Source organism: Papaver somniferum, chromosome 1 (assembly GCF_003573695.1).
Source record: "Papaver somniferum cultivar HN1 chromosome 1, ASM357369v1, whole genome shotgun sequence".
Classification (NCBI taxonomy): domain Eukaryota; kingdom Viridiplantae; phylum Streptophyta; class Magnoliopsida; order Ranunculales; family Papaveraceae; genus Papaver; species Papaver somniferum.
In genome coordinates, this window is record NC_039358.1 from 204,822,027 (window position 1) to 204,836,302 (window position 14,276).

General features: G+C 38.0%; 2 protein-coding genes and 1 pseudogene across 2 annotated transcripts; 2 read left to right on the forward strand and 1 right to left on the reverse strand.

Annotated features, from left to right (window-relative positions):
- Window positions 1-653: 653 nt before the first annotated feature.
- Window positions 654-3,056, forward strand: LOC113358755 (putative receptor-like protein kinase At3g47110). Its single transcript, XM_026602422.1, has 2 exons — window positions 654-2,172; window positions 2,265-3,056. The coding sequence occupies exons 1-2, from the start codon at window positions 654-656 to the stop codon at window positions 2,609-2,611; spliced, it is 1,866 nt and encodes a 621-aa protein (XP_026458207.1). The 3' UTR covers window positions 2,612-3,056.
- Window positions 3,057-6,470: 3,414 nt separating this feature from the next.
- On the forward strand, window positions 6,471-7,556 carry LOC113358763 (annotated as a pseudogene).
- A 1,519-nt stretch (window positions 7,557-9,075) lies between these two features.
- On the reverse strand, window positions 9,076-12,483 carry LOC113313125 (eukaryotic translation initiation factor 3 subunit E-like). The gene is made up of 8 exons (XM_026561850.1): window positions 12,131-12,483; window positions 11,858-12,009; window positions 11,526-11,753; window positions 11,318-11,439; window positions 10,854-11,073; window positions 9,946-10,088; window positions 9,647-9,784; window positions 9,076-9,447 (listed from the first exon to the last, which is right to left on the reverse strand). Exons 1-8 carry the CDS (start codon window positions 12,336-12,338, stop codon window positions 9,342-9,344), a joined length of 1,317 nt encoding a protein of 438 aa, XP_026417635.1. The 5' UTR covers window positions 12,339-12,483; the 3' UTR covers window positions 9,076-9,341.
- Between the last annotated feature and the right edge of the window lie 1,793 nt (window positions 12,484-14,276).

Here is a 14,276-nt window from a genome sequence, read left to right on the forward strand (position 1 = left end):
TTAAGAGGACATATCCGACAATTTATCAGATTCGGATATACGGTATCCGATATAATGGATAAAATCCTATAGGATTTCGAATAATCAAAAACGGATCCCGGATATCGGTTATCCATAACCAGCCCTATTGATCGGTTAGCTTTACTTGCATTCAAGCAAAAGATATTGTACGAGCCAAGCGGAGTACTAAGTTCATGCATGGAACCATTCTGGAAAGGAATTGAATGTACCCATCATTTTCGATTTTATAAAACTGTAAATAGAATTAATGGAGTTTTCTTTTTCCTCTGAACAATCCGCATCCCCACCAAAATGATTGCCAAGTCATGGGAGGGACTAGCGAGTTACAAATTTTAGAAATTTTGAGTGTCGGTCGATCAGTTTATAAACTCCCAAGTGATTTCAATCTCTCAACTACTCTTAACTTTTAACCACACCTAGCCCTGCACTTTGCTCAACTGGGCTGGTGATTGTCCCATTAAAGTTATGATCAATCTTTGCTTCTGTTGTCATTTTTCTCCAAGTTTTTCCTTTATGTTGACTCTGATTTGGTGGAGTCTTTGACTTTGCTACGACTGATTTGTATTTCCAACCAAGTCTTTTATTATCCACTGCGTTAATCAAACCTTCTCATCAAAAAATATTTTATTAAGATGAGTTTCCCGTTGATCATCTGTATCACCCTTGTTTCATTCTCCATGAATTTCTCACCTGCAGCATTTCAGTCTCACTTCACATATGGAAACCAAACTGACCGTTTAGCTTTACTTGAGTTCAAAAGTAGGCTTATGTATGGCATAAAAGTAGCACAAGGCTTGTGGAATGATCCCGATCATTGTAGTTGGATAGGAGTTTCATGTAATCGTGAGCATCCAAGAAGGGTTACCGTTTTGGATCTTAGTCATTCGGAATCGGTTTTGAGTGGCCCAGCGAAAATACCTTCAGATATAGGAAATCTTACGTTCTTAATAGCTCTACGCTTGGATTTTAGTGGCTTCTACGGTGAAATTCCCCAAGAAATTGGTCGTTTATCCCGGCTTCTGTTTCTATACTTAAATAACAACAATCTTGAAGGGGTAATTCCTCCGTCCTTGAAGAATTTGAAGGGAATTGAAGAGTTAGTTCTTGGATATAATAGCTTGTCTGGTCCAATTCCAGAGTATCTTGAGTCATTTCATTCTCTACAGAAACTGGATTTGTCTTGGAATAATTTTGAAGGTGAAGTACCAATAGAAGGGATTTTCAAGAACGCAAGTGCATTTTCATGTGCTGGAAACAATAATCTATGCGGAGGAACTCCTTTACTAAGGTTACATATTTGCCCGGAAACTCCCCCTAAGGAATCAAGCGAACCTCTTTCTCGCATAAAACTGCTCTTAATATTTTGTGGAGTTGTTTTTTGTGTTACTATTATCTTGGGTTTCTTTGCCGTATTCCTTATGTGGAGAAGAAGAAGAGCGAGAATCAGACCTTCTTCTTCTGAATCTCCTCCATTTAGTGATATGCTTCAAAAAGTCTCGTACAAACCTTCTTCTTCCAATTCTGATATGTTTCTCAAAGTGTCATACAAAGAGCTTCTTAAAGCAACAAATGGATTCTCTGCAAAAAATCTAGTTGGAGTTGGTGGTTATGGTTCTGTTTACGTAGGAATTTTACGGCTCAGCCAGGAGATAACAGCAGCTGTTGCAGTGAAAGTACTAGATCTTCAAAGGCGTGGAGCTTCTAAAAGCTTCAAGGCAGAATGTGAAGCGTCAAGATGCATTCGACATCGCAATATTATGAAGATATTGACTTCTTGCTCTAGTGTCGATTTTAAGGGAAATGAGTTCAAAGCTCTGGTTTACGAATACATGCCTAACGGGAGTCTTGAGGACTGGTTGCACCCAACAGCCAATAACAGACAACATTGGAGGTCAACAAAGAGGCCACTGAAATTTATCGAGAGAATAAACATAGCTATTGATGTTGCATCTGCATTAGATTATCTTCATCGACAATGCCAGACACCAATAGCTCATTGTGATCTAAAGCCAAGAAACGTATTACTTGACGAGGACATGAACGGCCATCTTGGAGATTTTGGATCAGCTAAGTTTCTTCGCGGAGTTGTTGTCAATGTTGATTGCAGTTCCTCATTCCGGATTAGGGGATCGATTGGGTATGTTGCTCCAGGTATAAATTCTTGTTTCACCGTGGCAGGCTTTGCACAAAATCAATTGTAATTAATATAAAAAATATCTTAATCTCTTTTTATTAATATCCAGAGTGCGGAATGGGTACAGCAGTCTCTACAATTGGCGACTATTATAGCTTCGGGGTCATGTTGTTAGAGTTGTTTACAGGAAAGAGACCTACAGCCAACATGTTCAAAGATGGCCTCAGCCTTCATAGTTTTGCAAAAACGGCTCTTAGTACTGATAGAGTTATACAGATCGTTGATAATACACTTGTTCTTCTCCAAAATGGTGAGAGAAAGGCTAAGTTCTGCAAGGCTTTAACAGAGATATTCGAACTTGGTGTTACATGTTCTATTGAGTCTCCAAAAGAACGGATGGAAATGGAACTTGTCGTAAAAGAATTGCAATCAATAAAGAATGTGTATCTCTCTTGAGAATGAAGAAAACAGTATTACCATTTCCATTTACCATCGGACTCCAAGTGTGACTCACATTATGTCGGAGTGTGGGATCGATATAAAATCTATTGACTCTGAAAAAACATAAGAGTCAAAATAATAGAGGACAGACAGCGTACAAGAGGAAACACCAACTGGGTCCAATTTCCAAGCAGCAGCTGGGTGATTTCCAGTGGTGTTGATTGTGATAGTGATCTGTGTTAACATGGATAATAAGGTTGATACAGAAGCAGAAGATAATGTTGATAAGGGGAAAGTGCGGAAGAATCAAAAGTCCCTTGGATATTACTTCCTCTAATTCGCTTATGCATTCTCTGAATTCTCATGCATATTTTTTACTAATTATAAAAGAAATCCATTTTTATTTTTATTTTTGTACTGTGGGCCACTGGACATGTGTTGTCGTGTGTGTATATATATATATGGGGTGATTTACATTATCTCCTCTGGTAAGATTGCTAATTTGAATTACCTCCCCTACAGAGATTAAATTAGCAAAACCTCCTTTCATTACATATTCCATTAAAGACCAGTTAGCTGAGTCACCATCTTTGTAAAAGTGGACATCAGCTTTGTACACGTGGACACAAGCTTTGTACATGTAGCTCAAAACATAGGCGTGGAACTTCCCAACCAAAAATGCATTCATCTTCTCTTAGAACATCACCCTCATCTTCTTCGCTACCTACTCCGCCAGAGGATGAGGAACATCAAGTACGGTCGGTGCTATGAAGTGTATTGCTTTTTCAAAACTCCAAATGAGTTTGCAATATAGGATTTCTGCGATACAAATTTATACTCGGATTCAAAAATGGTTGAAAACTGAAGAAGAAAATTGAGATTTTTTCAAAAGCAACCCTAGCTTTTGTGGGATTTCTTTCACAAATTTTTCTCTCTAGAACAACCTAATCCGATTGATTAATATCAAATTTTGAAAAGTAGAAAAAAGCTTAACCTTTTAATTTATTTTGCAAATGACATGTTCAATTTGATCTTTCTTCAAGGACAGCAGGCACGAGTTGCACTATATTTAATCAAGGATCTTAATTTTCTTAATTGCAACTTCAAAACTCCGCTCATCGGGTTCTTCACCAATTAAGGATCTCATTCACTTTATTCTCCGTATGAAGTAACATTGTTTTGATTTTGAAGTTGCGCAGTACGACCTCAAATCAACACAAATTCAACCACCATCCAATTCTCCGTATGTTGCAGCTAAACCCTAACTTGATTCATACCACCAAGTCAAGAATCTAGGCAACAACAACAATTTTCAAAGTCTTTGCAGTTTCAGTTCATCCATTAATTGCAAATTGACAAACCCAACTTGTGATTCTCCACAAAAACATTTAATCATCTGATACCCCTCTCAAATCAAAGATGAAAAGGTCTTATCTCAGCTACAATTCCCGTCAATGGCAGAAGATCTGAATTCTTATCAGTTTTTGGATCTGATTTCTCTTTGTCAATTTCAACAATTGTATCAAAAGAAGCAACAACACCAATTGGTTTACCATCTCTTCTCGGCATCAAACCCTTACCAAACTCCTGATCGACCATTCGTGGCTGCTGCAAACGGTTTGGGGACTTATTTTATTTTATTTTCAGTTCAGAAAAAAGGAAGAAGAAGACGGAGATTAAGTAGATGAAGGTATTTAGGGTAGTGAGTTCCACGAGTATATTTTGGTCCACGTGGACAAAACTGGTGACCCAGCTAACTGAATTTTGACGGAAATGTAACTAAAGCAGGTTTTACTAATTTAATCTTTGTAGGGAAGGTAACTTAAATTAGCGACCTTACCAGGGGAGGTAATGCAAATTACCCCATAATACTTAGTTTCATATTGATCTTCTGTGTCACCTTTTTCACGTTGTCCAAAAATATCTCTTTGCTTCATGAGATGATTTAAGAACACCAAATAGCCGTGAGAGGCTAAAGGTAGACGAGATTCAATGCTTTGTTAGTTTTTTTTATCGATCAAATAGGATAGATTAAACGGCACACAATCCGTGTGGGGAAGATACAGCTGAAGAAGAGCGTAACGCCCACAGAAAAAGCAACATAACAACAATAAATCTAAAGTAAGAACACAAAAAGTAGGAACAAAAAGAAGATGCTTTTTGTGAGATTTAACAAACAAAAAACAAATTGCAAACGACAATGAAGATTGCGGTCTACTATCAATTAGTTGACTCGTCAATATCCTCTACAGTTAAATTATCGTGAATTTTTGTGAGATTGTTAAACATTTTTTAACGACTAGTTTTTGGAGTTTTTAGAGAGAAAAAGTCTAATCCCCATGAAGAACCAAACTGCACGAATTCATCTGCCGAGGCTTTGTTATCAACTTTAGGTTTATGAAGCTTTTTCTTCTTTAGACTTGAAATAGTACCATTTGGGAACATATCTGTAAGTTTGGATTTTGAATTAAATTTCTTACATGTCCCTGTAATGGCTCGTACAATGATGGATTCGTGATGCTTACCCTTGAAGTAGCCTCCTTCTCTTCTTCTTTTTCTTCTTCGAGTCCATGGAACTTAATATAGGTTTCAAAGACGGGGGAATAGAGGGGTCAATAGATGAGGTGCTTGCGCCTTCCACCACCATTTGACAAATTATTTCTTTAACCATCTTCCTATTCTCGGAAATACATGCATCTACTTGAGAAATGACAACCTCCTTTTCTTCTCCAAGACCTTGAAATTTGTTTTGTGTTTCGACTCGGATAGGAACCAAAGGGGGAAATAAAGAGGAGCTTGAATCTGCCGGATTTGAACAACAACCCGTTTTCATCTCAATAACCACTTTAGAAGCTTCTTGAATCTCTTCCACGGTAAGAGTTTCTCTGTTCTTCTTTGACCTCCTTCTCTTTGTCTTGGTAACTCCAATAGGAATGGCCACATCTTCACTCTTGTTTGTCATAACCAATCTTTGTGATCTACATTCAGAAACTAAGTGTCCCACAATTTTGCAGTGGGAGCAAAACTTTGGGGTCTTGGGGATTTCAGCTCTTTGCCAAAACCATAACTTGAAGGCTTTGTTATTTGTAAACCATTTATGCAAATTACTTGTCATCCATTATGTAAATGCTATATAATGGCTAAGAAAGCGGTGTAAAAAGGGTTGAGTTATTTTCTAATCTAAGTATTATCTTGGAGAGAAAGTTGTGTGTTCTAAGTAAGGGTTTGGGTGAATCTTATTCACTAATATCATCATCTTCATAATAAAATTGTGAGTCGTGTTAATTAAGCTTGAATAATTGTTAGAGACTATCATTTGGCTGTACCGTGGGATTTCCTGCGGTTACATCCATGTCGAGAACCTCATAATGTTTTTGTTTGTTTTCCTAGTATTTCTCGACTCTGATATAGTCAAGTCTCTGTCTGTCTATAATGCTATGTATCTCATACCACCTGGCTGAAGTTAGATCATCTTCTGAAATATTTAAAACTGTTTGTAGAAAAGTTTTGGATAAATCATAAATCAGATGAAGCTTGATGTGGTCCTTTTTGGAGAATAACAAGTCTCTTTCCTCCTATTTCTCTCTCTTCTCCTTTCCTCTTCTCTCAAAAAAAAAACCCTTAGCCTCCATTAATTTTTTGCTCAGATTTGTCCTTTTTGGACCAGATCTGAGCAAGATTTCTTTTCTTCTTTAAGTTTTAATCGAATAAAAGTAGTTTTCTTTTGTTTTTGATGTCATTTGACATATATCTTCACTATTTGGAGCGATTTTTCTTCGCCATTTGGGGAGAGTTTCTCTTCGCTTTGAGAGCGATTTATTCAAACCTTCATCGCTGGTTTGTGAGTTGCTATTCTCGATTCAAGAACATAGACAAAATCAAAAAAAAATTTGAAGAAGTCTTAAGGAAGATGGGGGAGAAGGGGAAGAACGGGTTATTTTTTGTATTTTTTTCTGTGGGAAAGCAAAGAGGGTTTTTTTCCGTTCAGTGCCTCTCGATATTGTCTGTCTGAGGAATCCATACCTAAAGTTTTTGATTAAGAAGGAATCCCTTTGTAATCAGTTCACCTGTTCAGCGAGAAACAAACCTTCTTCATCTGAATCTCCAGTTAGTGATATACTTCAAAACATCTCGCCCAAACCTTCTTTATCTGAAATTCCAGCGAGTGATATGCTTCAAAATATCTCGTACAAACCTTCTTCTGATGAATCTCCATTTAGTGATATGTTTCACAAAGTCTCGTACAAAGAACTTCTTGGAGCAACGGATGGATTCTCCGCAAAGAATTTAATTGGAGTAGGTGGTTATAGTTCTGTTTACATAGGAATTTTAATGCTGAGCCAGCAGATAACAACAGTTGTTGCAGTGAAGGTACTAGATCTTCAAACTCGTGGAGCTTTAAAATGTTTCAAGGCAGAATGTGAAGCGTTAACATGCATTAGACATCGCCATGTTATGAAGATCTTGACTGCATGCTCTAGTGTTGATTTTAAGGGAAATGAATTCAAAGCTCTGGTTTACGAATTCATGTCTAATGGGAGTCTTGAGAACTGGTTGCACCCAACGGCAAATAATGGGCGACATCAGAGGTCAACAAAGAGGCCTTTAAAGTTTATTGAGAGATTAAATATTGCCATAGATGTTGCATCTGCGTCAGATTATCTTCATCGCCAATGCCAGACACCAATAGCACATTGTGATCTAAAGCCAAGCAACGTTTTACTTGATGAGGACATGCACGGCCATCTTGGCGATTTTGGAACGGCCAAGTTTCTTCGTGGAGTCGAATCTGGAATAAATTTTCTACAAGGTAGTTATTTGTATTTCTTTTTGTTTAAATCCAGAGTATGGAATGGGTAGAGCTGTGTCTACAAATGGCGACTTTTATAGCTTCGGGATCATGTTGTTAGAGTTGTTTACAGAAGAGACCTACTACCGACATGTTCAGAGATGGCCTTAGAGCATCCACAGTGGGCGAGTATAACCAAATTTATGGGATGAGATCCTAACACAGTGGGACGGAGTAAAGATCAAATTTGGACCAAAGATCAAATTCCAGACCAAATATGGTCGCGACCAAATCCCAAATTCTAATATAGTCGGGCGTAAATTTAAAGTTCACTTGATGCTGGGCGTAAATTTAAAGTACGCTTGTTAACGGGCGTAAACCAAATTTACGTATGTTGGTGGGGCGGAATTTAAATTTACGTTTGTTGCGGGCGTAACATAAATTTACGCCTGATGAGACGGACAGAAGAATTCCGCGCGTTGCCAGGCGGACACAAAAATTCCGCCTCTCTGGGGCGGACACCAAAATTCCGCCCCTCTCAAACGGACTTTTTTTTTACGCCTTATCAGCAAAATTATGAAACATGAAATGAAAATTTTCGAACGTTAGAATGATAAATTTTTCGAACGTTGGCGTTGGAGATTGCGTAGCAGATTTTTGACCGTTGGTAAGATATTTATATCTTTCGAACGTTTGAAATTGAATGTTAATAACGGGTTTATTTTATACCTATATATACCAGATGAATTCCTTTCACATTTTCATATCATTCGTTTGTATTCGGCAAGAAAAAAATAATATCAGGGAAAGAACCAAATGTTCTATGCAAACGTTTAGTTATACATGGAGGAAAATGGGTGGAACACATTATAGGAAAGAGTTAGCCACAACCATATTGACGCATTAGAGAGGAAATATTTCACCCAGCTGAGATGATCATGGAAACGGACATTAAAATCACGCCTATTTGATCTTTAGTCTTATCATACGTATCTAAATTACGTTTACGTCCCACATAGGCGTAAAAAAAATTTACGCCTCATTAGCAGGCGTACAATGGTCCTTCCGCCCCATTCAGGCGTACTAGAATGCTTCCGCCCGTGTGTATGTATACGTGCTAAAGAAACGTGTTATCGCCAGGCGTAATTTTATTTTACGTGCGTTGGCACGGTGAGATGATCATCCGCCTGACAAACGGCGTAATTTAAAAACCCGTCCCACGTGAAACGTAATTTATATTTACGCCCGTCGTCAGGCGTTAATTTAACCTACGCCTGTCTCAAACGTAATTTAAATCTCCGCCCACAAATCAAACGTAACTGAATTATCCACCCGTCTTCAAACATAACTAAATTATCCGCTCGATCAAATTTGGTCTTCATCCCGTAGCGTCACAGTACAGAGTAAACTCAAATTTGGTCCCGTTTTTTGATCTTTGATCTTTGGGTATAGTCATACGACTGCAGTTGCTCTTAGCCTCCACAGTTTAGTAAACACTTATTCCTATATTAAGGAATGACGCTAGTTACGAAAAGGTTATAAGAAATGGTGAGAGAATGGCCAAATTAAGCGAGGCTTTGACAGAGATTATCAAACTTGGTGTTACATGCTCTATCGAGTCTCCTAAAGAACGGACGGAAATGGATTTTGTTGTAAAAGCGTTGCAATCAATGAAGAATGTCCATCTCTCTTGAGGAAAATAACAAAAAGTATTACTATCCGAATTAAATGTAATAATTTCATAATTTAATGTTAGATAAATCAACAAGAACAGTGTTTTATCTTCAAAGAACCCTAAAAAACAAGTATATTAAAATTACAAGTTCTCCTGCAACTCTTGGTTTTTCTATGCTTTAGATGAAACTGAAACAAGTAAACAAAAACAAAACACCGAGACCAAATTTTCTTCCTTCCCCAAAAGTAAACTTCGAGAGCCCCAACACTACTACCTCTTCTCTAACGAGCAGCCGTTACCGGTGGTGCTGCTGATTCTAAAACAAGATTTACGTATTTGTAGGTACGCAGAGAAAGTGATTTGGTATTCTCAATGATCTGCTCATACCTGTATATAAGAAACAGAAAACGAAATTAGATACAAAAAATCAAATTGTAGATATCCCCGGGTTTTTTACCACCAGTAATTCTAAATTATTTCCATGGGGAACAGAAAACGAAATTAGATACAAAAAATCAAATTGTAGATATCCCCGGGTTTTTTACCACCAGTAATTCTAAATTATTTCCATGGGGAACATACTTACACATTGAGAGAAGTGGGCTCCATTACAACAGTTCCTAGCTTAGAATCGATCTTAGCATCAAGCTTTGCATTCTGAACAAGATTCACTATCCATCTCTCTGCCTCGTCAAAATTCATATTCAACTTCTCGGCAAGAGTTCTGTTAACAAATTCATGGAGCATAATTATGCCAACTCATTCACAGGAAAACACCACCAAAACAACATTTAAAAATTGGATAACACCACTAAGCGAATGCCTAGTATAACATATTAAAAGTGCAGAAACGACATTCAACTTATCCGAAAGAAAGATACTCACGCAATATCAATGCGCTGGTGGATTCTGCAGTACGCCTCAAAGATGAAGAGACGGGCATTTTCAAGAAATTCATCCCTCAAGGGAACAGTGCTAAAGTTTCCTTCTTCAGCTCGCTTGCCAAGGAATGGATCATTCAAAATCACCTATATGACAAGTTCCAACAGAAATCTTCAGCAACAACAAACTAATGATTCAGAACACGAACTAGCATGGAGAAAGAACTGATGGCACTCAACGTGTAAACCACCAGACCAGAAGTAATTTACTAAAAAGTTGTCTCTCAGGTATTAGTTTCATTAATGAACACCTGGCCACCATGATGTGCAGAGAACTATTTATGGCAGAAGTACAGAGAAGATAACATAGTACGAAAAGATCGCAACTACACTTGCAATGCACCAATAATACCAAAACTCCAAGACTCGCAAATGATTGTAACTCCAGCAGATAAACAACAGAATGCAGAATGTTTATAAATGAAGCAGAAGAGGAACATATTAACATCAGAACCATCCAATTGATAAACTCTCTGACAGAGACCCAGAATCCAAGCCACTGATGATTTATATACACTTCCGCCCTGCTGAATACTGCTTAGTAGTAAATTAGGAAAGCAAAATAAAGTCCCCCTCAACACAAGTAGTAACTTGGACAGTAACACAAGGGATCAAATTAATATTCAAAACTCCAAATATGATGAAATTTGGAGTTGCAAACCATCGAATAACTCTATAATGTATAGGCAGACACGGCTGAGATACGGATAAGATAATACTAGATAACAAAAGATGTGGCATTGATCGTTGTCAACATTTCAGGTTTATTAGTAGCAAAATGGGATAAACAAAATGGACGTAACGTCACCAAAAAAGGATGTAATGCAAAGACCTTGAGAAAACAACACTTACATTCTCACATTCACGGAGCTTCTGTTGTGCACCATCGAAGTCATAGTTGACATACAAACAGTACAAGAACTCAGTGATGGGATCCTTGTATGCAGATTGCTCTTGCTGGATGACTTTGATCAACTCTTTGAGTTGAGGTCTTCTCTTTTTGTTGACAATCAATGCAGTTGCCAAATAACGTAAAAGATGGGGTGCATTTGTTTGGAGCGCATTCATGTACCTGAAGCAAAATACGTACTTAATATACAGAGAATGCAGGCTAAGCAATGAGGAGAAACTGAAATTAAAGCTCAGAAAACCAGCAGAGGTTTGAAAATTTTCAGTGGTCCACTTCTTCAACTTATGTGTGCTGGTCAGATAAGTAAGAACCCGGATATAGGATTCCAAGAAAAATCAATGAGAAAACTACAAAGGGGTGAAATAAATTTTACTAAGCATCACGAGAGTGTACTTCAGGGTTATACCTGTCATTGAGAAATAGATCAATGATGCCATTTCTTCCATTCTCGTGGTTGAAAAAGATGAAGAGACTCCAATGCATCAACCAGATTCTATTCTGGAGTAAAGTCAATGGGTTCTTGAAATTCTACACCAAAAACACCAATTAGTATTCATAAAAACATAGAAGACGAAACCAATAGACTCAAAAACACATAACAATTCAGCACGAACCTTTGATTCAATAATCTCTCTCAACCGATTAAGCTCATCAAGAGCCTCATCCCAATTCTGCATCAATATCTCAGATGCAAGCTTTCCCCAACATGCATTCAAAATTCTATCAGGATTAGTACAAATTGCTCTGTACTGATGCAAATAATCAGCTGCACCCGAGTAATTCCCACATTCAAATTGAAATTTGGCATACTGATACAATGCCTCAATTTGCTCAGCACCAATCTACTCATTCAAAACAAAAAAAACATCAAAAATTAGCGTCCGTCAGCAAAACCTAAAAATTATTCCATCTTTCCAAAAATAAATTCATGAATCTAGGGGTTTACCTGGTATCCCTGCAGCAGCTGAAGAACATACTGCTTATCAGGGCGTGGTTCGTTAATCATATTCGGGCTTTGAAGGAAAGTAATAATCGATTCAGCTGCATCTTCAAGCAATTTCAATCTCCTAACCACTTCAGCACGTCTATTAATCATTTCTACAACACATAACAACCACAAAATCCCCAATTATATCAAACAAAACCTAAAATTCAAAAACCCTAATTTCATTACATCTGAATAGAGATAGAAAAAAAAAATTAATTGTTATTCTTATACCTTGAGGAACATCATCAGTTTGATGAAGAGACTTGTAGATATCCATAGCATAATCAACCATATTGGTCTGGCTGAGAAGTGCGTCTTTAGCTTTGAGGATTTGAACATCGGGATGGATTTGTTTCTCCTGGAGAAATTCAAGGAGTGGAAGAACAAGATGTCGATCTAAGTTTAGAGCTATTCTTGATGTCAGATCATGATTCGCCATGATTGGTTGCTGTTGTTGCTGGAGAGGCTGAAGAACAACCTCTGAGCAGAAGGAGGAGCGGCGCAGCGGTGGTGGAGGAAGAAAGAGAGAAACCCTAAAACTGATGAATAAAACTGAGAAGAAGAGAAAGGTAAGGGGGGTGATATGAGTGAAAGAGATAAGTATATTATACGATTCGATTTATTTAAAGAAGGTCAAAGTCAATACGTTCGGTCAAGGTCGAGTTTGGATCGGATCGTTTTCTGCAAGGGGACAATTTATTGGAAGTTTGTCTGGAAATCTAAAGCAAGCATAGATGCAATTCCAGTTTCAGTTTCCAAATATATTACGATTGCCTAAAGCAGAATTCTTCTAAAACACCGCTTTTGTTCGCCGTCTTGACGGGGTGCACATGCCCATGCATGATTTCTGGCAAACAGTGGTACTCTAATCACCTAGGAGTAGGCCGGTGTCACAGTGATAAAATTATTGTGTGATGATACCAGTGGGCTGAGTTCGAAACTCGCCAGCATCAAATTCTTTACCGACCAAAAGAAGAAAAAAAACACGATCATTCGAATGGCACTGAAAGACATGGTTGAGCGGTATGGGCCATGGTAGAGTATGCACAAAATGTGCTGTAAAATTTCATAGGTAACTCATGTTTAATCGTTCAGTGACTCATTTTCCATAAACAAAATCATGAATGAAGAGAAGGATTACAAAGGTGTTCGCAAACATGGTCAATTCCAAAGAACACCTGCAAATTAAGGCCAACCGGCACAGCAAAGCATAACAGAAGCAAGACTGTTCGCCTATCTATATGGGAATCACTGGGGGTGTGGCTCTGTCATCCCAATTACGTTGGCGGCACTCGTAACCACCCATATGTAGCTGTAAAAGTGAAGAAGTGACTCTCATCTCATATAGGACAACGCGAGATTCCGCAGATTGGTCCAACAGTAAGCACCTCCCTGAAACTGATCATACAGACAGAGAGAAAAGGGACCTCATGAATCGTTTTTTCAAAATCACCACTATTCATTTCTTCAAAAACATCAAAAATCATATCTTCAAGATCATCACTAGGTCTCGGGTTTTCAAAGGCGAGGTTCTTCGGATTATACAGTATTGAGTCCTTCAACTTCTTGCACATGATTATGTTCAATTCTGGTACAGATTTCCGTTTGGTGCACCTCCCGACAAATAGACTCTCAAGTACAGGGAAGGAACTGTAAGGTGGTGGTGGAGCAACCCATTCTTCTAAATCATTCATCTTATATATTCTCAATTGAATTAGTGAAGGAAATAATGTTGTTATACTGCTTTCTTCTCCTTCTTGTTGGTAATAAAATTCTTCACCCAAACATTTCACTGAGCTCATTTGTAACAAGTGAAGTACCCTAAGACATGGGAGCATACCCAGAGCTGAAAGTTTCTAACAACTCTTGCAATCCTCGAAATATAATTTTACCAAATTGGGAAGGGAATAAGAAGAACCCAACCGCTTAGGAAATTGTGCACCACTGAAATATTGTAGCGACAGAAATTGTAAATTAGGATGTGGCTTCACACCTTCCGGCACCATAAAAGAATTGTTAGCAACTTCTTCTTCTTTGTGTATCCATTTCAGACACAATTTTTGAACGTTGTGCTTGTCTCTTAACTGTGCTCTCTCAGCATCCATTTTACCTCTCACATTATCTAGACATATTATAGTTAATTCCCGAAGAGAGTTTGGACCTGCTACGCCCCCTTATAATCCTTCTGAGTCCTAACCACGTAAGAATCTAATATCTCCAGGCGAGTAAGCATTTCTATGCCCGTGGGCATTATTTGGAACTTACTGGAGTGAGTAAGACTTCTCAATTCCACCCAATTCCTAATGTGTTTGGGGAACTTGCTGTAGTTGCGGAAAATCCCACAACTACACCCCTTATGATATCGAGTGAATAATTC

Bases quoted from the DNA above. Each gene is read 5' to 3' on its own strand.
- LOC113358755 (XM_026602422.1), top strand. From the start codon at position 654: ATGAGTTTCCCGTTGATCATCTGTATCACCCTTGTTTCATTCTCCATG. The intron at 2,173-2,264 runs GTATAAATTCTT...ATTAATATCCAG, and splicing joins GATTGGGTATGTTGCTCCAG to AGTGCGGAATGGGTACAGCA.
- LOC113313125 (XM_026561850.1), bottom strand. From the start codon at position 12,338: ATGGCGAATCATGATCTGACATCAAGAATAGCTCTAAACTTAGATCGA. The intron at 11,754-11,857 runs GTAAACCCCTAG...TTGAATGAGTAG, and splicing joins AGCTGCTGCAGGGATACCAG to ATTGGTGCTGAGCAAATTGA. The intron at 9,785-9,945 runs GTGAGTATCTTT...ATTTGTTAACAG, and splicing joins CACCAGCGCATTGATATTGC to AACTCTTGCCGAGAAGTTGA.